Below are 27205 nucleotides of genomic sequence, written 5' to 3'. Positions count from 1 at the left end.
GTTTCAGACATCATACACATCTGCATTTTTTTTGTGTGGCTCTGAAATGACAAGCATTATTGTTCACCACACCCACCCTGTGTGTTTGCAAATGGTGTCTTCCATGGAAGGGTAGTAAAAAGAGAATCTATAGTTAGTGTTATTTGTCTCTTTGGTCTAGTCTACAACCTAAAGGGACCCTTACCCCTTGACACCCACTAGGGTCTTGTTTGAGAGAAGGGACATTCACGGCTTTCTTAATTGGTGGTTCTGCAGTGAAATGGCAGCATTTATGATCCTGTTTTGGGGACTGTACTGCCTCATATAAAACGCACTCAAGTGACTAGAAGATGTGGCCTCGGGGGTGACAAGCGTGGAGAAATTATTGTGATGGGCTGATGTGCACACACACATACACACACACACACACACACACATGTGCACGCATGCACACACTCACGCACGTATCCTCGCTCAGAAACACATGCACACACGCATACACACACAAACACATTCTCCAATTCTTTGTTACTCCCGTCCGCTGGGGGAGTATTAAACTGTCTTAAGCTTCGACCAGAGAAACCCCACTGTGTCCCGTGGGGCAAGGCCATTCCATGTGTTTATAGAGCAGCTCATGATGCTGGCTCCAGAATACATACTGCTTTATTTACAGCCAGGAAAATGGGAGGTGAGCAGGGTTCAGAGCTGTGCTATCATCTCCAGTGTTCTTGGTGTGTCTGTGTCTGTGTGTGTGTGTGTGTGTGTGGGTGTGTGTGTTTGTGCGTGCACGTGTGTCCTGTCTCCAATATGAGAGGATTTAGTGGGTGAAATCCAGCACTCAGGCTCAGATACGGACACAATGTTAATCCTCATAATGTTATGTTACATGATACGTTGCACTGTTACTGTTAACTGCTAACATATAGCTCTGCTGAACTGCAACCAGAAAACAGGAGATAATGGAGCTGTTTTGTTATTCTGGACTTGACGCATGAGGTTTGTTTTTCCATGTACAGAACAGCAAATTAACAAGTTTACTTTTAAAACATGGCAATCCAGCTACAATACATGATGTCACAGATAAACTCTAATGCCCCGTTGACCCGGAAGAAAAGGGGCCACACAGCAAGTGCTCTGGTGGTTTCCCATAATACTCTGAAGTGTCAGGACTCAAATTTTACTTTCCGGGTGCCGAGTTTCTAGTCCTTTGGTCTCTCTCCCTCTCCTCCCCTCCCTCTCTCTCTCTCTCTCTCTCTCTCTCTCTCTCTCTCTCTCTCTCTCTCTCTCTCTCTCTCTCTCTCTCTCTCTCTCCTCTCTCTCTCTCTCTCTCTCTCTCTCTCTCTCTCTCTCTCTCTCTCTCTCTCTGTCTCTCTCTCTCTCTCTACCTCTCTCTCTCTCTCTCTCTCTCTCTCTCTCTCTCTCTCTCTCTCTCTCTCTCTACCTCTCTCTCTACCTCTCTCTCTACCTCTCTCTCTCTTTAGAGATGTGGATGAGACAGGGATGTCAGCTCTCCTTCAGTCAAACAGCCTGTCAGACAAGCTGATAGTCTGAATGCAACCTACAGTTCAGTGCCTCTGACATTGTTACCCACTTTAAAATATTCCCTTTGTCAACCTCTTTTTTGAGGGGAAGCCAGGCTTATCAAGTGAAGGAGTAGGAAGGGTTTGTTCCTTACAGAGCAAGGTGCGGCCCAGAGCACTTGAAGGAAATGCAGCCAGAGATGAAAGATTGCAGGTCACGGTCTCTCTCTCTCTCTCTCTCTCTCTCCTCTCTCTCTCTCTCTCTCTCTCTCTCTCTCTCTCTCTCTCTCTCTCTTTCTCTCTTTCTCTCTCTCTCTCTCTCTCTCTCTCTCTCTCTCTCTCTCTCTCTCTCTCTCTCTCTCTCTCTCTCTTTCTCCCTCTCCTTTTGTCTCTTTCTCTTTTCCTTTTACTCTTTACCTTTCCCCCCCAACTCTCTCTCTCTTTCTCTCTCCCTCCCTCCTATTGAAGATCGATCCGCATGGATAACACAGGCTGAGGATGAAGCGTGACTTCTAAAAATAGGGACGGGGAACTAATGCCCCATGCATCTGGGGTGTGATGTGTCCCCATGACCGCCTCTCTCTCCTCTCTCTCTCTCCTTCTCTCCCTCTTCTCTTTTCCCTCCACCCCTTCTCGCCTTCTGTACACACCCAATCACAGAAACATATGATCCAATCTTTTCTTTTTCTTTTCTTCACTGGCTTCTTTCTGCTCTCTCTCTCTCTCTCTCTCTCTCTCTCCTCTCTCTCTCTCTCTCTCTCTCTCTCTCTCTCTCTCTCTCTCTCTCTCTCTCTCTCTCTCTTTCTCTCTCTCTCTCAAACACACACACCCACACACACAAACACACAAAAACACTTCCAGTCTCTGTCTTTCTCTCCTCAGCCCCTCTCATTTCTCCACCCTACCTCCTAGTCAGTGAAGGTGACACTATGATCACAGGCTAGGTGTAGTGCACTCTGCAGCCGTAAAAGACAAACATTCCGCTTCTTAAGAGTGAATAAACATGCTCGTACGCTCCTCTCTCTGCAGCTGCAGTGTGCTGCGTTCTCAACTCCTCAAGGCTGGAGTCGCTCCCAGCTACAGTGTCATTAGCCCAGCAGAAGGGCCAGATAGGCCGGGGGTGACAGGAACAAGATTACAGCAGCACATGTTCTGACTGTACGTTCCACCCCATGGCTGGGCTCCAGTCTTAGTGTGCTGGATGGTTCCCTGGGTCCAGTCTGGAGCTTCTCTCATCAGGGGCTCCTCTACTGACAGCACGCCATCCAGGAGGAACCTAGATTAGCAGGTGGGGACAGACGAGGGAGCCGTCTGATTGTCTTGCCCTTTCTTACTGGTTCTCCCTCACCACCTATCAGTCCGTGTCATACTCCTCTGCTCTTACAGTGTAGTCTAAATTGATGACTGGCATTACCAGGGTGCTTAGCATGACCATATCTGTGTGTACAGTCTTGATCCTGCTGCTAGACTAACTGTCTAGGACTTCAAATGTAAACAGTCTATCACACCCTATGGACTGTCGATGACTCCCTATGAACAGTACACTCCCTATGTCCCTCCCTACAGAGTGAGTAGTCTATCCAGATTGTGACTACATACACTCCAACTCCGCACATACAGGTCTACGAGAGAGCAGTATATTAGATACGATCCTAGAGCTTCTCCTAGTCTATCTTAGTAACTCGCCTTTTCTGCCCTGCTGTCTGTCCCTGGTCTGTGCCAGATGCTGCCATTGCCCTTGGAAGAGCCAGGGGGAGGTGAGGGATGGAGGATGGGGGGAGGTGTTGAAGTGAAGATGAGGTTTGGGTGAGTGAGAGAATTGCCCGGCAGTGCCTGAGCAGCAAGATGTGCTGCTCCTAAATTTAGAAACCACCAAATGACCGGTGAGCTGGATGACACCAGAGTGTGTGGCTCTTTGTGTTTGTGTGTGTGTGTGTGCATGCGTGTGTGTGGTGCCTGCAAGAGTCAATTACCAAACCACTGATTATGCGGTCTGGGGTCTCTTCATCCCTGCTCCCTGTGTGAATGCCCATCACACGTAAGGCCCTACACACAGACCCCGACAGGAGATCAATACCCCCCCTCATCTTCTAAGAAGGGGCATCAACAAGGGGTCTTGCTGGTAGCCTGGGGAGGTTGGGACCTGCAGTTATTCTTTGGGGTGTGTTCTCTCTGCAGAGATCTGGAGAGGCAGGTGAAGACAGGGAGGCTTCTAGCACACAATGTACCCAGACGCTGCCACTAACGGACTCAGAGCAGAGTGGACCAGAGGGAGCAGAGCGTGTCTCACGCACAGTCACTTACTTAAACACACACTCACAAGCTGAACACACAGACACTCTATCATCCTGTCCGCACCTTCAATCACTCACTAGCTGTCGTTTCCTAGTACTCATACATTCTGTCTGGGGTTATAGAACAAAGCTGCACTGAGACACACAGGAGGAACAGTAAGGGACCCGATCTTGTTTGTTTGTAAAGAGGAATTAGTCACTAATTTGTTGATGATGAACTTTATTAATATTCCAAGCTTGTTGCTTCCAGGCTCAGTCTTGACTGCTTGTCCGTTTACTTAGAGCAGGCTCTTACTCAACCAGCAGTAATCTTACATAAGGGTTTACATAAATCCATCATTTGCATAACGTTGTTTGTTTGTGGAATAAATAGTCGACCACCTCACCTTTGGCAGCCCTTGCTGGAGAGAGGCCCTGCTGCAGGCTGCCTCCACCTCAGGCAGGCTGCTGGGAAACACAGCTGGGCGTCCTTATCATGCCTTCTCAAAGTTTATCTTCACTTTTCTGTTCAAGTTTGAAATAGGAAACCCCCCCCCCCCTCCCTTGCCCCACCCGTCGGGTTAAAGTAGAGCCATGATTGAAGCGATCAGATTAGCAGGAGCCAACGGCCCTTCAGACGCTATATTCTCATCAAGACGTGCGTCTTGAGAGCTCCCTGTGTCTGCCTCCGCCCCCCCCAAGCTCTGATCCGCACAAAGGAAAAAGCAAGAATGATGTCTCCACCGCCTTATGTTCCTTCATTCCAAAAAGAATCCTGCGATAGCTTTCAGAGCGAGGACAGATTCTGTTTGATCTCCGGTTAAAGAGATCTCCCCCCCCCCCCCCCTCTCTCTCTCTGACAGAAACCACTTCCCCCCCACCTCTGACAGAAACCACTCCAATTCATTAGATGACTCAGAAAGTCAATTATGGTAATATCTGCTCTTGCCAGAGAAGCAGACCTTGGCAAGAGCCACAGAGGGTGTCTTTTATTTGAGCACTTTCACATATTTTATTTAGATCTCATTTAGATGTGCAAATTGACAAAGAGATACAGAGAGAGACAGAAATACATATTTAGAGAGAGAGAGATACAGAGAAAGAGAAAGAGAGTGGGGGGGTGAGCTTCTCTCTCATGCTCCAAAAAGGAGGGAGGGAGGGAGGGAGGGAGGGAGGGAGGGAGGGAGGGAGGGAGGGAGGGAGGGGAGGGCAGGCCCGTGTCTGGAGAGCATCTCAAGGAATTCCTTTCTGTCTTATTTATGTGTGCAGAGCAGGGGAACATAAGGGATCTCCCAGCCTTATTATGGGATGGGTATTTGTAGGAGCGAGCAGCATGGAGATACTTTACTCGCACTGAAACCTCCCCTGATCCACTTCTCTTTCAGTCATTATTGTAATTCTGCAAGTGTATGAAGATTCCTTGGTTCTCCCAAAATCTTTTGTCTTGAGATGAAAAGCTTAGTTTGGGTTGGGTTCGTGTAGACTGTGGTGACAGTGAGATTACAAGGAGAGAGAGCAGAGACAGAAAGAGCAGGAACGAATGAGACAGTTCAGAAAGAAAGCAGGGAGAGAGAGTAGAGAAAACAGTAGATAGCGAGCAGAGCAGAGAGAGATGGAGAGCAGAGAGGGTAGAGCAGAGAAATAGAGGCAACCAATCAGACGGCTGCTTCACAACATATCCTGATCAGTGGTCTGGAACATGCAGGCCTTCAAATACGTTACCACGTGGCACACTAGTCACAGCACACAGCCAGACCAGGCCACAAATGAGTCCACTCTCTAATCAACCATGGCATATTCACATACTATGTTTTTCATTAGAAAAGTGATATTGCAAAACGCCATAATCATCTCAGCATCTGGGTGCATTCAGCCCTGAGAGAGGTTGTGATTCCATTCACTGCCAAATGGAATTGCCGTAATTTCCTGTTTTTTGCTACATGCCTCATAGGTCAAAGGGCCCTTTCTTAGTTCATAAGCTCATTTTGGAGTTCAGGAAAACCCATTTCCATCTGCCCTTGGTTCCCTAAATCCAAAATACTTCTACAATTGTGGGGCATTTTTTTTACCGTCTGGTGCCACCCGCTATGGGGGTGGAGCAGAGATAAAGACCCCTGGGTGGTTTGATTGAACCGACAACAGGAGGATTGGAGTTTGGGTGCTGAGAACAGACTGCTGGTGGAGGCAGAGCTGAACTCTTCAGAGAGAGTGAAAAGGAGGGATGGAGGGAGGGTGGGAGGGAGGGAGGGTGATAAGAATGCCAGCAGGGAAGGATGAAAGAAAGCAGGGAGGGATGGAGAGGGAGGGGGGGGGGGGGAAGGGGGAGGGTAGGATGCAGGTCTGAGGGGATTGAAGGAGGGAGGGAGAAGAAAAGAAAAGATGGGATTGGAGAGATTCCTTCAAACTATGAAGCCTCAGGGACACTCAGGATCCTCTTAGTGTTCACTTACTGGTGTGTCACTCTGATGTAGAAGAAAGCACACTCACTCACACACACACACACACATACACCCACATACTGCACACATCTCAATGACAATTTTCTGCACTCTTATGATTGTTTGGTCAATCCCAACTCAAAACTCATCCCACAATGGAATGCAGTTTACGTAACAGTCAGCGCTTAGGAATTGGGACAGGCTTCAGCCTTCCCACTAGCAGCTTCACACCATGGGGGAGTGGACTTCAAAGACACACACACACACACACAAAGACAAACACACGCACATACACAGGACCAGACTGGAGAGTAAAGCCCTGGTCATCCAGATTTGGAAGCCAATTATTTTCTCCAAAGAGTCTAAGTGGAGCTTTGTGTGTCTATGGGACTGTGGACTGGATGACTGTCAATTTGAGTTTGAAATTATGCCAGGTAGCTGACTCAATATCGTAAATGGGGATTGGCCATGAGCCAATTAACTTCACTTGTATTGGTTCACATGGAGAGCAGTGACCGAGACACTTGTCTGAAGCAGGTCTAGTTATTTCCCACCGCAGTGCAAAAACACAAAATGAAACATGAAATGTTTGGGTTCTGAGTTTGCAATCCAAGTGATTAGAAAGTTCTTCCGAACCGTTTCTTTCCGAACTCTCTTTGTGCCAGGTTTAATTTCACCTTTGACTGACTCTGTCTGTCTCTGTTTCTTTCGTCCTCTATCTCTTCCTGCTCCTCCTCCACCCTCCAGGATTCTAAGGACCCAGTCTCTGGAATGGTACTACAACAACGTCAAGAGTCGTTTCAAACGCTTCGGTAGCGCCAAGGTCTTGAAGACTCTGTACAGGAAGCACATCATAGAGAGAGGAACCCTCTCCGAACTCCCAGGTAACCACTGCGCCAGTTGCATCAGAACAAAGATACCTTTGTCTCCCTGGCCACTAGTAAACAGTATCCGTGTGTGTGCGTTTGGTTCAGCCGAGGTTACTACGCTCTTTTGGCTATCGTCATAAACCCAACTATTGGGATTGAACACTAACTCACTTTCTCCACCCATTCAACTCCACGTACTCTCTCTCACACACAAACACGATTCTCCGCCGTATACACACATTGCCCAACCTAGTCTGGCCTGTGGATCCATTTAATCCCAGAATTTGGGGCTGTAATCCCAGTGTGATATTAGCAGGCGAAGTTAAGGCGCATGTTCACTAAGCCTAATGGAGGATAGCGTCTGTGGCTGCTCCAGAGTGCTGCTCCAGCAGAGGGGGAAGCCACTGGGTCAGAGGACCAGGGACAGAGCTTCTGGCTGGGGGAGTAATCCCCTCGCAGGCCCTGGCCACTTTGGCCGCTGAGTGATTAGTTCCTGTGCTGAAGAGGAAGAGTGGAACGCGTTTAATCTGCCCCGTCCAGATGCCATTGTTGCTGGTAGCATGAGACAACTGTGTACGGAGACCGAGTGAGGGATTTAATAAACAAACTGTGTACGGAGACCGAGTGAGGGATTTAATAAACAACAACAGAGAATCCCGTGTACTGGGGCTGCAGGCGTAGCTGTGTCCGTCCGTCCGTCCGTCTGTCCGTCTGTCTGTCTGTCTGTCTGTCTGTCCGTCCTCTCCTCTACTATCCTCTCCTCCCTCTCTTACATCATCACAGAGGAGAACAGGAAAACAGGATTAACTGCCGCTGTCGCTCGCGTCCCACTTCACATGAGACAAACCGATTATAATTGTCTCCTGCACATGCTGTATGCGCGCACGTACACAGACACAGTGTTGCATGATAGGGGAAATACACATCATCTGTTGTGTTATGTTTTGGACTAACCATACATGACTTACTGCCATGTGTGTGTGTGTATGTGTGTGCATGCGCGTGTGTGCGTGCATGTGTGTGTGTTTCTCTTTCGGTGCTTTCGTCCCTGAGAATGTCCTTCTGTTTGTCAATGAGATGCCCCCCCCCTTCTTTCTCTCCCATTCTTCCTCTCTCCCTCTCTTTCTCTCTCCTCCCAAGTCCTCCTCTCTTTTATCTCCTACTTCAGACTGGATAGGGTGAGATTGTAGAGATCTCAGCATGGCAGGGTTAAGGATCCTTCTGGAAGCTTCCGTGTTTTCGTGATACTGCATCCTAATCAGTGGAAGGATGATCAGCATCCACCAATGCGGTAAAGAATCCACAGGATGGAGGTTTGACAACCCCCCCCTCCCCCTCTGGCACTGTGACCCACTCAGAGCCCATTGGTACTTGGAACTTCTCCTCTGCTTTCATTGAAATCAAAGGGACAATCTGCAAGGAGAAACGGCAAGAGGAACGGCGGAGGAAGAAGACATGGAGAAGGAAGAGGAAGAAGAGGAGAAAAAGGAGGTGGAGGAGGAAGAGGGATGAGGAGGAAGAGCGATGAGGAGGAGAGGAGAGGATGAAAAGATGAGGAGATGGAGAATGGGGAGGTGGAGGAGCAGCAGGAGGAGGAGGAGAAGGAGTACAGGGAGAAGGAGAGGAAAGACCAGGAGGAGGAGAAGGATTTGCGTGTCTCTCTTTACCACAAAGCAGGTTTCTCGTCACAGCCCAATGCTGAGATAACGTTCCAGCAACCGCAGGATAACTATCTCAGAGATAACGTTCACCACCAGATAACCATTCATGGGTAGGGCTGTAAAATGTTTATTGAATTCATGTGATAACATTCAAGGAACTGCCAGCTAACATTTGGTTTCACGTCCACGCCAATCCTCCTACATCCAGAACTTACACAAGAATGTGGTCAGCCTGAACTGACCTCTTGTTGGTGTTATTTCCACCTGGGTGGGTCTGAGGTCATTCTGAGCCTGGAAACTCTGTGCCTGGCAATCCACTGGTCTCCTCTTAAAGTGCATCATTTCTATAGTCAAATGGTAGCGATCGCCTCAAGAGAAATATAGCACCTCGTGTAGCAGAGCGCTCCTCAGTGCTCGGTGTTTTTGACCGGAACTCTGTGGAGCGTCTTGAGTTTAAAATAGCCTGTGAGCACTCGGGAGCGCCGCACTATACACATCTTTCAGTGTCCTCTCTGCTTCCGCATCCCTAGATGAGCGGAGCTGGCCCGAGCTTACCCCGTGAGTCAGTGTCTGAGGCTTGTTGAGAATGGTGACCTTGGTTGTCCCTCTCATGCTGTTTGGAGTCTTGGAGACATTAGTGACTCAGTGAGGTGCTGTCCTGGAGTTGACTCTGGGAGTCTGGCTGGAGAGGGCCTTATCCTGGGAGTGGAGGGCAGCATGGAGAAGCTTGAGTAGGGCTGAAGGCTAAGGGCTGGATCCTGGGGCCTGGGACTGGTGGCTAGGGCCTAAGAGCCGGACGCTTGGGTTCACAAGGATAAGAGTGAAATAATCTTGTGTTCAAATGTGTGTTTGGGACCATCCAAGTGTTGTGTTAGGGCTAGTCTGAAGCTGGGGGGGGGGGGATTATGTGACCATGGGGGAGTTTAACTGGTGTCAGCCTCATATGGATCCCTCATCAATCATTTGTCACAGATTGGAAAAGGTTAAAGACACACACACATATAGTCACACAAACGTATGGTGCACTTTATTGTAGAGGCGTTGCTAGTGTCACAAGATTTAATAGGATGAGGAGAGGACAGTTATACTGTAGAGATATTTCACAAAACACCCTCAACCTCGAATCCCAATCCCAGTCATGGCATGCAGTGCCTCTGGTGGCCAAAACATGTCATAACATGTAGTTTATCTGTGTTTGTGGAAGTGAAATGGAAAAGGCCCTCTGTATTTCTACTGATGTGCTGACAACTCTCTTTTCATTTCCGTCTCTCTTTTCTCTCTGTCTGCTGGTATGCTAGCTGTCATGTAGTTTCCCAGTGCGTGTACAGAAAAGCTGTGATGTGTGTGTGTGTTGTGACAGATGCACTGTTACAATTGAAAGCAAGCTGTCTGGTCTCTACATGCCCCCACTGTTAGGAGGAACTGCAGCTTTAAGTGTTATTATTGACAGTGTCTCAAACACACACACAAACACACACCCACTCTCACGATGATGCTGTCGTCTGCAGTGTTGCCATGGTGATATGGAGGGATTGTGCAGCCAATTGCAGTGGGGTAAGGTGAGGCAGTGACCAGACAGGAAATTAAGACACATGCTGAGAAGCCCCCTATTTTACCCACCACACCCTATCACTTGCACTTCCTTTTGCGGGAGAAGGGGGCAGTGCTCCTTTTGATTTGCATCCATGATTGACAGGGCAGGAGAGAGAGCCACCGTCATGTCAGGTTGTCACACAGCACGTCAGGTTGATGGTGTATCAGGGTGTGTGCATGCTGAGGGCTCACATCAGGATGTCACACACACGTGCACAAAAGTCTAAAGACTGTGTATTCTTTTTTGCTGTATGCTTGTCTGTCTGCCTAGATGAGTGTGTGTGTGTGTGTGTCTAAGCTCCACTTCCACATCAGCACTGAGTCATTTATTGGGGGGGTGTGCGTATCCCAGGGGGCCAGCTGTTTCATCAAGCAGTGCTTTATTGACTCCTTGCTTCCTCTCCTGGGGATGATCAACCTGCTCCAATCAGACCCAGTTGGGCTCTTAACACTGGTGTAACAGCAGGAATTTGGGGCAGTGTGTTTGTGTGTGTGCTTACAGAATGTGTGTATGCATAAGTGTGTGCGTGCGTGTGTAACTGATGGCAATTTGTGACAGGAAAGCAGGCTGTCTGTCCACTGCCTGCCTGCCTGCCTGCCTGTCTGTCTGTCTGTCTGTCCATCTGTCTGTCGTTCTGTCTGTGGGGTCTCGTCAGGTTCAACCAGAGACAGATGGTGATGGTTCCCCTGCGTTCGAACCCACTGGGTCCTCAGCACCTCCTTAAACACAACAGCTGCCTCCTCGGACTCTGCTGCCTCTCCTCACCTTCATCTGCTTCTCTCCATCCGCCTCCGCCCTCTGTCCCCATCTCCCCGCACTCTCCTCTCTCCCTCCTCTCCCTGCTCTACCCTCCATCCCCTCTCTTTCCCCCTCCGTTCCCCTCCCCTTCCCTCCCTCTCCCTGCTCCTCACGCAGGTACAGTGAGTGACATTCATTGCTGCCCCCGCAGCCTCAATACCAATAAGAGGCTGGATTGAGGTCAACCTCCCTCTGACAGGACACTGTTCTGTTGTAAATACAGCAATGCTATGAACTGGAGGGAGGGAGACGGAGATAGAAAATTATGTATCACACGACTATGTAAAGGGCAACATCGTGGTTAATGTGTAGAGTCTGGCAAGGCTGACGGAAAGGAAGCGAAAATGAACTCAATGAAGCATGCAGAGCAACAACAACTCAACAATGCCCTGATAACAAACGCCAGTAGAGAATCGAGGCCGTGTGGCATTTTGCTCAATAGGCTTTCATGAGGCACTGCCAAGTATCTCTCCTTTCGTTCTGTCTGTCTCTTACTCACTCTTTCTTTCTTTTTCTTTCTTTCTTTCTTTCTTTCTTTCTTTCTTTCTTTCTTTCTTTCTCTCTTTCTCTCTTTCTCTCTCTCTTTCTCTCTTTCTCTCTCTCTCTCTCTCTCTCTCTCTCTCTCTCTCTCTCTCTCTCTCTCTCTCTCTCTCTCTCTCTCTCTCTCTCTTTCTCTCTTTCTCTCTTGCCCTGAGAGGCATGATTGTCGTGAGTCTGCTTTTTAGATGTTTATCCTGTCTTATGGACTGTAGTGGCCCTTCTCCTCTCATAACATAAATGTGTGTTTCTGTAATATGTTGCCAAAGCTCCCCACTTAAACTAATCTTCTTCTCTTCTCCTCCTCTGTTCTTTTTCAGAGAGCAGTATCAACGAAGGAAGCAACGACAACGATGGCAGTGTGTGTGGCAGTGACTCCACCTTCTACAGGCAGAGTGATGGTAGGCTTACCAGCCATGTACAAACCAGTCAATACTGCCATTACAAACACACTTGCATTGTCGGGCTCTTGTCCAAAGCCCCCTACCTCCAGGCCAGCCCAGTAATGATCATAGATGCACACACACACACAGACACACACACACATATGAACATGTCCAGTGTAAACATCCAACCACAGACACTGTCGCTAATTGCACTTGTTCAGCCAAATGATCTTGTTTTGTTTGTTTAATATGCATAATTGAAATATGCCTTTCAGATAACAATTGCCCCAAGAGAAAACTAACACACACAGTGTGTGTGTGTGTCTGTGCATCTGTGTGTGTGTGCGTCTGTGTGTGTGTTTGCAGAACACAGCATGGCAGATACCCTTACAGTTGCTTTACGCGTTGCTGAAGAAGCCATAGAGGAAGCCATTGCCAAGGCAGAAGAATTCAGTGACAGTTTGGTGAGGCGTCAATGATGTTCCGTCCTTCTCCTCTCCCCTTTACCTCTCCCCCTCTTCTCCCCTCACTCTCTCCTCTCCCCTTTACCTCTCCCCCTCTTCTCTTCTTTCCTCTCTCTCCTCTCCCTTCTTCTCTCTTCTCTCTCTCCCCTCTCATTCTCTTTTCCCCTCTTTCTCTCCTCTCCCCCATGTCTACTCTCCTCCTCCTCTATCCTCTCTCCTCTCTTTTTCTACTCTCCTCTCTCTCCTCTCCCTGTCTTCTTTTTTCTTCTCTCGTCATGGTTTTTGGCTGGATTCAGCACCACTGCACAGGGGTTCATGGTAATTCACAGCTCCTTTGAACAGGCTTTGATGTATGTGTGTTTGTGTGGGTGTGTTTCTGTGGCTGTGTTTCTGTGGGTGGGTGTGTTTCTGTGGGTGGGTGTGCAGGAGAAACAGAATGAGGCTCGATATCTACGGGACCACAAAGAGGAACTTATAGAGGAACTTGCTACAACCATTGTACAGAAAGTAAGTGGCTTTTGTGTTTCTTTGTAAAACACACTAAAAGGATTGGCCAGATTGATTATCGTTTTCTGCCCAACAAGGTTTATGTCCTCTCCTAACCTATTATGTTCTTCTATCTATCACAATCTATCAATACTCCTTTCCTCCCCATGCATGGTGCCACCATCTCTCCCCCCCCCTCCCCCCCCCCTCTCTCTCTCTCTCTCTCTCTCTATCTCAGATTATTCAGAGGAGGAAGCGTTCAGAGATGCAATCTGAGTATGACTTTGTGTGGCCCCAGTCTCAGAGCCAGTCCCAGGGCCGACCTGGCGAGTTGCCCTCCCCCCCTCAGACCCCCCATGCTGACCTGGCTCAGGGCTCCCAGGCCCAGCTCCACAGCTCTTACTCCCTCTGGGTCAGTCTGGAGCTCCACCACACCTGCAGCCAGCACACACACACACACACTCAAGAAGATACACACACACACACACACACTCTATACTCAATATACACATGCATTCAAACACACACACTCCCTTTCTCTCACACACACACACTACCTCTCACACCATAAAGCACACACACACACTCAAAAATATACACTCCCACACACGCACGCACACACACACACACACACACACACACACACACAAACACACACACACAGAGACCCTCTCCTGAGGCAGCAGGGCAGAGTGGGAGGCTGGCAGTAGAACTGTAGCAGGTCTCTGTGCTCAACCAGGTGGTGCATTCCTAGTGTCAGGGGAAACCTTTAGCCTTTAGCACATGTTCACACCCACTCACGCAAACAAACACACACACACACACACAGATGCACAAACGCATAGTGTTGGCAGAGTTTCAGTGGGGCCAGTTTGGTAGATTTGTCCCGTGTGTCAGGCAGGCGCAGTGTGGAATCAAAGCAGCGTTTCCCAGCCCCCCTCCTGCCTCAGCATGTCTGTTTCACTCAGTTATGATCAAAGTGCTGCAAAACACACAGGGATTCACCTAAACTCCCTAACCCGCCATGGGGTAGGCTGCCTCCATCAACACCACGTAAACACACACACAGACTCTCATGAATACACGATGCACATGCACACACTCAATCATATGTACAGTACACACACACACACATGCATCATGCACAAATTCGCACACTTATTCACACACATATCTGTGCTTATGAATGAGCTGACAGAAATATAAATTAGGACAAAATGAGAAAGAGGGTGGGGGAGAGAGAGGAACTTAATTTAAATCGGATTACTCACTCCTGCACCACTCTACCGTTTTTCTTTCTTAACAAATGTTTTTGTAGCTCTCTTGTGCTCCCTGTTGACTAAAATATGAACCACAGCTACCAGTCTCAGGTCACAGTACTGACACATGCCTACTGTGAAAAGAGACCAAGAATGTTTGTATTCAGTACTTTTAGACTCTTAAAGCACTTGGCCACTTTACACACACACAAATATGTAGCAGTCATCTAGAGTAGCTGGTTTGTTTTCACTTAGGAGCGTGAGAAAGTAACAGTTAAACCCCATCTTAACTCACCCAGTAATTAGCTGAAGTATTACAATTGTGTGTGTGTGTGTGTTTGTATGGGTTGCGGACTTGTATGTGTTCATGTATGTGTGTGTATGTGTGTGCATGTGTGTGTTTTCTAACAGAGATCCAGGTCAGCCTTCTCCCTGACCAGTGACGACTCCCCAGAGAAGCCCTCAGAGGGGGGGTTGGGGGCCGGCGGGGGCTTGCAGCACTACACCTCCCTGAAGAGGGACGCCAAGGCCGCGTCGCTGCCTAGCTGGAAGAGTGTGGACCGCCTGGACAACTCCAGTAAGACACACACACCTGCCCCCATCACTCTGGCTGCTTATGTTACAGTCAACGCTAAACGTTACACTGGTCCTTGTAGCATGGAACTTGGTGATACTACCGTGTCTTTTTAAAGGCTGTAAATATGTGTGAATAACTGTGTGTGTGTGACTGTGTGTGTGTGTGACTGTGTTTGTGTGTGTGTCCAGGTGCGTCCTCTGTGCTCCAGAGCCCAGACGGTAACTGGATGGCCCTGCAGAGTTCCCAGCTGTCCCGCCCCAGCCTCCTCACCAAGAGGAAGAGCCTGGTCTTCAGCGTGCTGGAGAAGGAGTCCGGCGTCGTCTCCGCCTACGACGAGATGGGCTCTGCCTCCGAGTCGGACCGCGAGGATGAGGGGGGCTGGGCCTCGGCCCTGATGCAGTTCCGCAGGAAGCTGTCGGATGAGACATACTACACCGACTCCCAGCACGATCCAGAGTGGACGTACACCCCTCACCTCCCCGTCACCTCGCCGTCCTCGGGGCAGTACACCAACACCGAGACCCTCAACTCCGACTCGGAGCCCTCGTCCGTCCCCTCCGCTCGCCCCCGCAAGCCCCCTCACAACCTGGGGAAGAAGAAAGCCCCCCCAGACACCCAGCTGCACCCCCAACACCCTCCGCACCACCCCCAGCACCAACATCCACAGCATCATCCTCCTCATCACCATCCTCCCCAGCAGAACCCCCCCTCGTTCCCGCAGCGCCCCCAGGCCCTGGATGTGAACTTTAACCCCAAGGTGACGGGGGACAGCAGCGAGGCGGAGGAGCGCCAGGTTGACCCCATCAGGAGGTCGCGGCGACGCAGGAAGAGCAAGAGGGAACCGGCTGAACAGGGGAGGGGGGGCAACCAGCCCCCCAAGCAGCCTGCGCCGCCCACTACAGTACAGGTAGCATTCGACTTCCCTGAAGACCTGATCAAAGATTTGTATACATTTGAAAAGTCATCGCTAGGCGCTATTTGGCTCCACGTTAGGTATTTTTTCAGCTTGGGTTTTACTCCTCTTTCACCACTAGGTGTCCTCCCAGGGCCATATTGCTGTTAAACAGAATGTGCAGCATTGGGCACACAATGCCTTCACTCGAGGAGACAGTCGACAGTCTAGATATGCGCCACTTTGTTATGTGACCTTTCATACAGCGTCTCATTCTCTTTTTCCTTGTCGGTTTGTCTCTGCGTTCCTCTCTATGTTTCTGACCTTGTCTAACTCTCTCTCTCTCTCTCTCTCTCTCTCTCTCTCTCTCTCTCTGTCTCTCTCTCTCTCTCTCTCTTTCTCTCTCTCCCGATCGCCCACAGGAGAACAGTGGCTTCCTGCTCAGCAGCCTGTTGAAGAGGGGAATGCGTGAGGAGAATCCGCCCCATGACATTCCCGCGCCCATGATGGAGGCCTCCACCTCGGATGTCATGACCCCAGAGTCCGGGGACCTGGACACAGATGCCCCTGTCTCTGCTGCCCCCAGCCACCCCGGCCGGAACCCCCAGGCCCCCCTGCCCCCCCTTGACCCTGGCCCCCAGTCGCTCAGCAGCTCCGGACCAGGTTCTGGAGACACCCTGGAGCAGGAGGTCCGCTCCAAACTCAGCGAGATGGTCAGCCGGGCCAACAGCAAGGAAATGACATCGTCTGAGGACGAGGCGACTAAGCGTCTCGGAGAGAGGCCGCTGGACAGAGGAAGTGACAGACAGCAGGACAAGCAGAGCCTGAGAGAAAGACCCAGCTTTAAGGAGAGGGAGAAACCAAGAGAAGTGCAAGAGCAGGGCAACGGGCCCGACCTGAAAAGGCGAGAAACGCTTATGGAAAGTCCTGTGTTGAGAGAGGAAGAGAGGCTCAAGGCAAGGAGATTGGAAACCGGGGGAAAGAGTTGGGAAGATAAATCAGATGACAGCATAGGAGAAAAGAGATTGGTGAAGAGAGAGGAGAGCAGGCAAAGCAAGAGACAACAGAGGAGAGAGGTGGACAGAGAACCAGAGAAGGGAACAGAACCAACGGAGGAGAAGTCCGGATCCACTCCCTCCTCCCCTGCCATTTCCCCTTCTCTCCTGGAGGGGGCGCTGTCAGAGGGACAGGTGAGCACAGAGATACCGTAGATCATTCGAGCTTTAGCTTAGCGTCCACTTGCAGCGAGAACATTACAACATCTCTGTTTTGTGACATAGCCTGTCTGCTCGTCTTTATCTCTGTAAACGTTCTTTGTCTCACTCCTGTCCTTTTTTCCGTCCATCCCTTCATCGCTCTGCTCCCACTCTTGTCCATGTTTTTCTGTGCTGTCCACATCCTGCCATCCATCTCTTTGTTTCTCTCTCTATGTCTCTATGTCTCTATGGTTCTATGTCTCTGTCTCTCTGTCTCTATGTCTCTCTCTCTGTCTCTCTCTCTCTCTCTCCCTACCTGGCTAGCAGGAGGGCCCGAATGGGCTGGATCTACAGCAGAGACTACAGTTACTCTCCTCTCTCTTACAGCAGGTGAGATGTGCTGTCTCTATAGCAGACTGCCTCAGTCACTGTCTATACAGGCAACGTCTGGTCTTGTCTGGAATAGTCTGGTCAGGACACTATTTAACACAGCAAATGTTGAATTCCAGACTTGCTTGGAAGCATGCGTTTGATTGATCTTGCTTGGCCAATGACCTAACTAAAAGGTTATTCCCACACAAAATCAAACCCTACCCACCTGCTCAAAGAACACAAGCTGATGGAAACATGCAACCCTTACATTTACTCGTGAGACAACACACAATATTCTCACATGGATGGACACACACACATGACATATGCCCCTTTTGTCTCCATCCAGACGTTATTGATATCAGCTCTTGTTCCTACTGGCTTACTGCTACTTCCACATCGATGATGGATACTATTTCAAGTTGCAGATGTCACTCACTGGTTGTACATCATTCAAGTATAGTTAATAGTCCTCTAATTTGAGTCCACCATCGAGCCAGTAAGGCCAGAGTTTAGGGGCTGAATGAATGACAAACGAATGATCACAAAGTCTTTTGAAACAAGATTCTTAAAGTTTCTTAAAACGACAGTAGCTAAACAAATCAGTTCTGATTTGACACCCAAACGGTGCTTGGTAAATTAAAATAATGTCGCTGGTGCTAGTGTGGTCTGCTGGGGCTAGTGTGGTCTGCTGGTTAACATAAGTGAATCCCTAACCCTCAGAATTGGCTTGGGGCTGTGTTTCATCCTCCTGGTTAGGACTTTGACTTTGTAGTTGATGACACCAGCAGCTCTCTCAGTACAGATCCATTCTCCATTGACTAAGTAGTCAATACTGCGGTCTCTGCCTCGCTCTCTTTTCACGACGGGCGGCCGTCAGTGTCTCATCTTGCTTCATGTCATTTCTGACTCAAGTGCGCCCCCCTCCCCTTCCCCCCGTTCTTCCACTCCTGCGCGTGAATCCCACCCCAACACACTTCTTTTAAAAAACAGCGCTGTCACTAAGTAACCCTGGAGTGTGTGGATCAATGCTCTCACTGGTTCTCCTGATCAAAGCCCCGGCCAGTGATTAATTCATTTATTGAATTTCATCTATCTCTCTCTCTTTTCCCTCCCTCACCTCCTCATCTATCTTCCAATGGAGGTTTTTTTTTCCGTCTCTGTCCTGTATGCTGAAGTGCTCCTGTGTCGTGGTGTGATTCGTTGTCTGCAGGTTGAAATTAAAAGTTATTCGTTGTGGCATCACTCTTGTTTGAGAGAAAACATTGTAGCGGTGTAGTAAAGTGATGAAAGGTCAACTTTTCCCCCTCTCCTCCTCCGTACGCCTCTTCGCACTCCTTCTTTTACTGTTCTTACGACACCTGACAACTCCTCACAGGTCAAGCATGACGATATGTGTTCACAGTGACACATGGTAGGGTGTGGGAGAAGGTGTAATACCTGCGAGAGTGTGTGTTGAATGTGATTGCCCGAGCAAATCTTCTGACCCTCACATCGCGATGTGTGTGTGCGCTCCACTGTGCGTGTGCATGTGGGTGTTCGCACCTGTGTGTGTGTGTGTGTGTGTGTGTGTGTGTGCGCTGAGCAGAAGGACACGGCGGCGTCTCTGTGCAGCATTACCACTGAGGTCCTAAAGGTGCTCAATGCCACGCAGGAGCTGATAGGCGAGGCTGGCAGTGGCAGCGCCACTCCGTCCGAGTCCATGAGTGCCCACGAGTCCTCCATCTCCAGCAGCTGTGAGACACGAAGACTGGACCAGAGACTCACCAAGATGGAGGAAAATGTAAGACGACACGTGGCTTTAGATTCATACCTACATACATACAGCGCCTGAGAGTCGTCACAATGGCCTTATTTACACGAGAGAACAACAAAGGATATGAGGACAGTCCCCGCCTCAACTTTGACCCGATCCCTCCCCTCACTCTCTCTCCTTCCTCCCTTCTGTCTGGCTCCATCTTCTCTCCGGCTGTGCGTCTGCAGGTGTACCTGGCTGCAGGAGCGGTGTACGGCCTAGAGGGGGAGCTGGGGGATCTGGAGGATTGTGCGCGCAGCATCAACAGTGGCACCTCAGACAGAGACCTGGCCTTCTTGGAGGACCAGGTGGCCACGGCCGCAGCCCAGGTGCAGCAGTCTGAGCTCCAGGTAGGGCTCTCCCCCCAGAGTGGCGGCTCATCTGGGCGTGGGGGGTAGGGGGCCTATTGTTTACCAGAAATGTTGTGATACACTACATTCCTTATGTTTTTTTCCATTTAACAGATGCAAAATCCTGCAAAATAGCCCCTGTGCTGTCTGTCCACCCCATAGTAGCATTCTTGGTTGTTAATGAGTAATTTAACACCAGAACATCTCTTTTTAGTTTAACCTCCATAGTTGATATTTATGCACAGCTGTTTAACCTCCTCTCCAGATTTCTGATATTGAGGCTAGGATATCCGCTCTGAAAACAGCTGGCTTGAACGTCACAGTCTGCACACGCAAGTACAATCCGAAACCCCAGGTACACACACACACACACACCCTTCGATCTCCTCAACATGCACCTAGAAATAGTCGCCCACAGAGAGGTACACTGTGCTAACACTGTGTCGTCCACAGCCTCAAACCCTTGACTCATCACGCCAACAAAGGAGAAAGCTTCCGGCTCCCCCAGTCAAAGGTATCACAACAGACATGACCCTCCAACGAACTCCCACCTTCCACGATATGGTCTTTGTGATTTATCTGTTATCAATTAGGTTCGTGTTGGGGGGAGTTTCAGCCATGACCCGCAAGCCACATCCCAGACCGACAAATTCTGGAGACAGCTTAATGTCAATGTCAAATGTGTGGCGGAGCGGGGTTAGACTTCGGCCGGAAGGACGATCTTACGCAGCGTGTTCTGTTCAATGTGTGAGCATGGTTCATTGATCTCTGCTCACGCCAGCGCAGCTACAGGGCTGTCTTCTCCACAGAATAACTCACTCTTGTTATGTTTGGGTGTTCTAAGAAGGATTGAGGGACGGAAAAGGAAAGAGAGAGAGGGGGTGGGGGGGTGGTGGAAGAATAGTATTCACACCTCGACTCATCACACGTTCTCAAGTGAAATAGGTGGGTTGGGAGTTGAATGGATGCAAGTCTAAATGCGCACGGTGGAGAGCGCCTAAGTGAGACGGACTCCATTAGGACCTGATAGAAGGAACACTGAGAGAACACGGAAACGTGGCGCTGCTTTATCCAGCCCTGGCAGACAGCTCCTTTCATGGTCATTAATAGTTTTTTTGTGGGTCGTTAGGACCAGTGTCCACTCACACAGCCTGTGTGGTGACGCACTCTTCTTCAGCTACAGTTTCAAAGAGACACACGGCACAACAGAGAGGGAAAAAAAGCAGAGACAAAGGAATGTTATCGTGTTCTTTATTCTAGCAAGGCTCAGCCTGAGATGAGGAGCTTTTTAGAGATGCTGGGTTAAGACAGAAGTTTACATGAGCACTGCGAGACCGACGGCGAGGCAATTAGAGAGAGAGAGAGAGAGAGAGAGAGAGAGAGAGAGAGAGAGAGAGAGAGAGAGAGAGAGAGAGAGAGAGAGAGAGGAGAGAGAGAGAGAGAGAGAGAGAGAGAGAGAGAGAGAGAGAGAGAGAGAGAGAGAGAGAGAGAGAGAGAGAGAGAGAGAGAGAGAGAGAGAGAGAGAGAGAGAGAGAGAGAGAGAGAGAGAGAGAGAGAGAGAGAGAGAGAGAGAGAGAGAGAGAGAGAGAACTCTGAATAACTGTTTGCTTGTGTGGATCATCTTAAGTCCTTTGTCTTGAAATATCTCCCTCCACAGCAAATGAGGTGTTCTAAATATACAGTAGTAGAGTACAGTATCGTGGACGTACATTGTGTCAACATGCAGGTCTACTGCTGCTTGTGTCTTGAAGGCTAAGCATGCCTCAAGTGGCGTTCTACTGAATAACTGATTTTACGCAGACATTTATTTAATTTAGCATCCGTTAAAATTCAAATCAATATACAAATAGTGCATAATATTTAATACAGGATCAGAAAATCACTGATGAGAAATGCATAGTTCTGGTATTTCAGTGTTTAATATGAACGAATACTCTGTATTTTGGCACTCAGTGCAACAATAAAATCTCGACTACATAGTACAGTGTAACAAAACTGTACTGTAAAAAAAATAATAATAATGTCATTGTCAGTGCTGTGTTATGGGTGGAGTGTTTTGTTGGCAATGCTACAGTGGTGCCTGCTACTGCTTGTGTTATCTGGACTGTCTTAGACTCAATGCAGTTTTGTGTTGCAGATAAGGATGCAGAGCAACAGTTGAGAGTGGTTCGACCGTAGTGGTTCAACAGCACAAGGAGCCTCTTCAGGACCCAACCCCACCTTCAGGCACCCCCCCTCCCCTCACCTCTAGACCCCCGGGGCCCTATCACTCCAGTGCCTTGTTCCAGCATCCGTCTCCAGCTCCAGTGGCCAAGGGGCCTACACCTGCCCTCTGTGCTATCCCATTTGGAGCTCTCCTCAGGGGCCAACATCAGTCCCCTTGCTATCCAATCTGGAGCTCTCCTCAGGGGCCGTCATCAACCCCCCTTCTACCCTAACTCGAGCTCTCTTCAGGGGCCAAAATGAGCCCCCTTTCTACCCTATCTGGAGCACTCCTCGCACAGGCATGGCATCAGCAATCAATATCTCAAACCCTTCATTTTCTCAGTCCAGCCCAGGACTGACTCCCTTAACCCTACCCAATCTCCCACCCATCCCTGGACCCCACTTCCACCCTCAACAGGAGGGCTCGACAGACAGTGTGTCTCTGCCTTAAAATCTACAAACACTCCTCGCGAGACATCTCACTGTCCAACTCTCAACATAGGAATATGTGACTTTCCATCTGTTGTACAGAAAAATCCCTGTCCGTCATTTTTTCTATCTGTTTGCAAGAGTGTTGTAGGTGTTTGAAATAATGTATGTAAATGAAGATGTGAAAATCATGTGAAATCTAGTGTGATACATGTCTCAAAAGAGGTTGACCCATGTTTTATACTGTTCCCTTTCTCGCCAATTATATGTCATGATAAACGACAGTTTCCCAACACAGCAGAGCCTGTTTAACATGACCCTTGCATTGGAGCCAACTTATTGTCAGAAATTCAAAAACAATTAATGGCTTTGATATTTTGTTCAGAGTCTTCTCTTCATCTCTCCTTAAAAAAAAGTATGACACTTGTTTTGGGATTTGGAATTGGCATGAGAGTTCCCAGCACCCTAAGCACCGTGAATAAGGAAATAAAGATAAGCATCTCGAGAGCTCTAATTGCTGCCTCACCCAAACAGTGACATCTGATGGTTGCTTTGCAACACTAGGTTTTGAATGTGTGATTTACGAGAAAAAAAAACTACTGTAACTTTCATATCTATCATGTCATCACCTGAATCAAGTCATTCATGATTGTTTTTTTTTTCTAAACTCGTTTTGCCTTTTATAACTTTGTGGCCTTTGTGGCCTTTTTTGCCATTTTCCTTCTGATTTGTTTCTTTACTATGTCGCTCCAGGTTTTACGTTGTCCTCACAAATCTTGTAAAGCTGTACACATATTGAAATATATTAGGCTTTATATCAAATGTCATGAAACCATGATTTTATTACAAGCAATTTATTTTTGTACTTACCAAGAGTTTTTATGCAGTGAAGTAAGTGGGCAGATAACTTGGACAAGAACAACACGTCTTTTATCTCCTTAAAGGGTTTTCTCGTCTGAATCCATGTCATGTCCATTTCTTTAAAGTGCTTTGAATGTCTGCCTGCATTAATTGACTGAAATGAATGACTCAGATGGGGAATTGTCAAAGACAAACAGGCGATACAAACGCTTTGACTTCAGCTCATAGCATCACTCCAAAGAGCTCCACAAAGTTACATCATCTCACACCATCCTTTGAAAGTCATTGAACAGGAAAGCAGAAATAGTACATAGATTCTGCTGTCATTCATCAGCCCCAGGATCACAGCAGCAGTCCTGTGGTATGGACTTTGAAGTGATCTGTTCCCCTTTAGTAAGACTTGTGTTGCTTTTGAGATATTTCTTGACTCTCCTCCTCATTCCAGGCTTCTCTCAATCTGCAGAATATTGCTGTTCGTCATTCTTGTACCCGGAGGTGTTTGCGTATGATAGCATGTTGCTGGTTTAAATAGATGTACAAGTTCTCATGAGAAGCACAGCCAAGGGGTTCAATATCGACGTCTTGTATTTTTATATTGTAAAAACTAAAAAAACTAAACTCAAATATTTTATTTCACCTCAGAGTTTGTTCATATGTATATATATATACATATATATATATACATATACTGTATGAGGAAAAGATGGATATGACATATAAAGCATAGTCAAATGTGAAACTACTGTTGCTAAATGTATGAGCGTGGTGAGTTTTGCTATGCACAGCTCATTTGGTGGTCCACTCACTCATATGTGCAATCGTTTGTTGCACTTGCAATCTACGTGTTGGGGAAAATATTAACAAGCAAAAAGATTATCTGTGCCAAATTACCTTGATTGAGAAATGTGTAATATAAAATAAATAAAATTTGCTTAACCTGCAAAGCTCGAGTTATTATTTACTAAGTCCTCTGTAGAAACATTACTGAGAATTGACAGAAGAACAATTAGGGTTTATAGACTCCTTTTAGTTACCCAGAATAGCGTCTGACAGAAACAAGAAAAATGGCAAAAGAAGGTGAAAATATGGTCCCAATATCCTCATTTATTAATCAATATAGTTTGCATTTCTCATATGTATATACTTCATCTTGTTTAGTTTTTTTGTCGGGCCAAAGAGTTCAGTGGTCCGGTCAACACAGGCTTCAATGGGACTCTTGTCACAAGATAAGGCCAGACACAGAGAAGTAGAGCAACAATCCTTGATTAAATAAAAAAAACACTTTCACAGATACGAGCAAGGGAGAGAACTGGGCACACTGTCATGGTAACCAGTCAGAGTCTTCATGGAGCACCTTCCCAAGGTCCTCCTTGTTCCTAATGGCATCCAGGAGCATCTCCAGGGTGTTAACCACAGGACGCAACCCTTCCCCAGAACCGACCCTGCTGTTCCGCTTCCCAAAGCGCCCAATGGGCCGCACGCCACGCCCCACGTACCAGAAGGGGTCTATCTCTGGACCTGGGGAACCACGGGACACACAGCAGGTTTGAGTGAACACACATCAGAGGATAGATAAAGTATTACAAATATCTAACAATAAACATCATATTTTGTTTCTTAATGCCAGATATACTTTACATCAATACATGCAGATGCATTCAATACTATAATTCAACTAACAGTGCATTTACTTGTGGCTATAATTAAGTGCTGTCGATTTGTGTTGGCAATTGATGGTCAACTATGAAATTAATGTTATTCTTACAATGCGTTGATCACATGCAAACTTTAAAGTGGATAACAATATGGATCAAACAAACACACACACTCAGTTTACATTCAAAGGAACTCTTGTAGAACCAAAATGCAATGATGAACATCCAAATTCCAACTCAAAGTCCTTTATCATTTTTTTGCCTAAAAAATCCAACCCCATTTCCTGTTTTTTTTATGAAATGTAAATGATCATTTACTTAAGTAATTTCTCCCTTTATTGCCTTCCTAGAGCGTTTGAATGTCACCCACATTATTTAATACCAGTACCTTGCTCTTATAACAATAAAGACAAATATTCCCTAATACAAGATCTGACTGAACAGATAACTAAAACCAAATCAACATTCAAATGACATCTATCAATTATTACTACATGCATGTATGTTGGATACAATACTATATTTTTACAGAACGTGCACCCCGTCGTCTTTAATGTATAATTGATTCGTAAAGTCTTACTTCTGTTGTCGACATTGTGGACAATATGGAAATCATGCTCCACTGTAGTACTATGAGCGCAGGTGACACTCATGGAGAGAAGCAAAAGGACGGTAAGCGCTGCCGTCAACCAGCGAGAGGCCAGAACGCACTCTCCCACCGGGCAAGCCACTCTTTCAGGCAGCATGTTTTTGACAGCAAGGCACTGCGCGTGGGCTGTTGAAATGTAAAAGAAAAGCATCAGGAATTAGTAAAAAAGATAGACATTGTAGTTTTTTTCTAACATTACCAACTAATCTTCTAAATAAAAAGGTAAATTGTTTATTCCTAAAAGCAGTTCCATATTATCAGGTTCATGTTTCGTCATTTTACAATAATTGTTTTTACACCAGTAGTATTATAAATCAAATCAAATCAAATGTATTTGTATAGCCCTTTTTACACGCAAGCATGTCACAGAGGGCTTCACATGCGCCCATAGAACTGCCCCTCAACCAACCTAAACCCTCAAGGACTGTTACTGTGTCTGGAAGACATAAGAAAGTCAAGACCAGCGAAAATTCAAAGCAGAATAAACTCACCGTAAACTTTGGTTACGCGTAGAGGGGAGTGTTGGCTTTCTCGTGTTCAGTTCTTTATTGGAAGGCGTATTTGTGTGCGAGCTTTTATAATCTGGGCGTCAGAAGGCGATGAATCAAGGACGTCCGTCACCACAAGGGATGATACTTTGGCCCCCACCACTCCCCACTGAACCCCCACCCCACCTCATCCCCAACATCCCCTCTTCCCCTCCAAGAATGATGAGATAATTTGTTGGGAATTTCGGTGTTGAGCTTTTCTGGTAACCGGCACGCCGTAGTACACTCCATCAAGAAGTAAATGACACGCGGACTATTAACTTAGTTGCAGCCGCCTGATTTGGGGATCCCTATCTCAAGTGCACGACAGTGGCACAGAAGTGCGGAGGCGCGTGTGAGTTTATCATGTTGATTGAAATCGACAAGCTCTTCGGCTATCACGCTCTAAACCATGGACTTTTGGCTAACTACACATTCAGATTATAGATTCCAATCTTGACGTTTTGGATCCTTGTTGTGGCTGCAATCAAGGGTTTCAATGCTACGTGCGCCAATATCCAATAAGGTCATGCAATGTCATTGAGACGGTTTTCTGTTCCATACCTTTAGACAGGAGTACACATAGGTGTCACAAATGACTCATCTCAGGTGGCCAGACGAGGGGAAATGGGAGTGTATGTATGTGGGGGGTAGAGGGAGGGAGGGAGGGGCGGTGGGGGGAATCTACAAAGGTCAAAATGAGTGTCACAAAATGCCAGTATAAGATGTTTTGAGCAGTGTTTGCGTGATGCGATTCAAGTTCAAGACAAAAAAAATCGACTTAGGAAAGGCAGCCTTTTTGTCTCATTGCCCACACATATAGGCCTTCCGTCTATTATTTTTTTCGCTCCCAGTAAATGGTTGTAGGTGCTTAGTTTGTCGCCCTAAAAAATAACAGAAATGGAAATAACTGAAAATAAATGTCTTAAATTGGTAAATTTCCGTAATTTGGGGATCTTCTCATACGTCATTGGTCTATTTGGTAGTAACAGGGCAGCCTATCCTTTTGGTTCTCCGCTATGGAGTAGGACCATTATTTTCTGGTTAAGGCGATCAGATGGTGTGTATAAAGGTCCGTGAACGAGAGGGGATTGTTTTGGTAACGAGCAAATGACTACCTCAGGATTCCTTTAATCATAGCGTCGCTCTCCCGGCATAAAATGGCCCTTAACGGTTGAAGATGCACATTGATTGATGGTGAAGAGCTCTAATTTGCAACAGAACAAATATGAGATTCTTCGACCAGATGCTCAACATTGGATGTTGCCTTTAGCATGGTAGGTTGAACAGCCTTGAAATCGAGAACAAATCCATCCCCTTTGTCCCAAAACAGTAGAAGTATGACAGGTTGCCACTAGAAGTATGACAGGTTGCCACTGAAGAAACACATACGGTATATGTTTCATCATAAGCAATCATCTGACCTGCTGCTG

General features: G+C 47.6%; 2 protein-coding genes across 2 annotated transcripts in view; one reads left to right on the top strand and one right to left on the bottom strand.

Annotated features, from left to right (window-relative positions):
• Positions 1-22409, top strand: part of myripb (myosin VIIA and Rab interacting protein b) — a 65599-nt gene extending 43190 nt beyond the window's left edge. Inside the window, exons 4-17 of the mRNA XM_047023929.1 lie at positions 6958-7094; positions 11990-12070; positions 12422-12519; positions 12946-13026; positions 13244-13417; positions 14676-14841; positions 15030-15748; positions 16156-16923; positions 17254-17319; positions 18887-19084; positions 19285-19446; positions 19712-19801; positions 19900-19960; positions 21584-22409. Coding sequence (XP_046879885.1) covers positions 6958-7094; positions 11990-12070; positions 12422-12519; positions 12946-13026; positions 13244-13417; positions 14676-14841; positions 15030-15748; positions 16156-16923; positions 17254-17319; positions 18887-19084; positions 19285-19446; positions 19712-19801; positions 19900-19960; positions 21584-21624 — 2842 coding nt within the window. The 3' untranslated portion in view covers positions 21625-22409. The remainder of the gene's footprint in view (positions 1-6957; positions 7095-11989; positions 12071-12421; positions 12520-12945; positions 13027-13243; positions 13418-14675; positions 14842-15029; positions 15749-16155; positions 16924-17253; positions 17320-18886; positions 19085-19284; positions 19447-19711; positions 19802-19899; positions 19961-21583) is intronic.
• A 1640-nt stretch (positions 22410-24049) lies between these two features.
• prlh2 (prolactin releasing hormone 2) lies at positions 24050-25807 on the bottom strand. Its single transcript, XM_047024086.1, has 3 exons — positions 25737-25807; positions 25177-25371; positions 24050-24459 (listed from the first exon to the last, which is right to left on the bottom strand). Exons 2-3 carry the CDS (start codon positions 25340-25342, stop codon positions 24263-24265), a joined length of 363 nt encoding a protein of 120 aa, XP_046880042.1. The 5' UTR covers positions 25343-25371; positions 25737-25807; the 3' UTR covers positions 24050-24262.
• Positions 25808-27205: the final 1398 nt, after the last annotated feature.

The sequence above is a fragment of the Hypomesus transpacificus genome, chromosome 8 (assembly GCF_021917145.1).
Source record: "Hypomesus transpacificus isolate Combined female chromosome 8, fHypTra1, whole genome shotgun sequence".
NCBI lineage: Eukaryota > Metazoa > Chordata > Actinopteri > Osmeriformes > Osmeridae > Hypomesus > Hypomesus transpacificus.
This window is presented reverse-complemented; position numbering and strand designations above follow the sequence as displayed.

Excerpts from the sequence above, each read along its gene's own strand:
- prlh2 (XM_047024086.1), bottom strand. The coding sequence starts at position 25,342 with ATGCTGCCTGAAAGAGTGGCTTGCCCGGTGGGAGAGTGCGTTCTGGCC. Across the intron at positions 24,460-25,176 it reads CCACAATGTCGACAACAGAA|GTCCAGAGATAGACCCCTTC; the intron begins GTAAGACTTTAC and ends GTGGTTCCCCAG.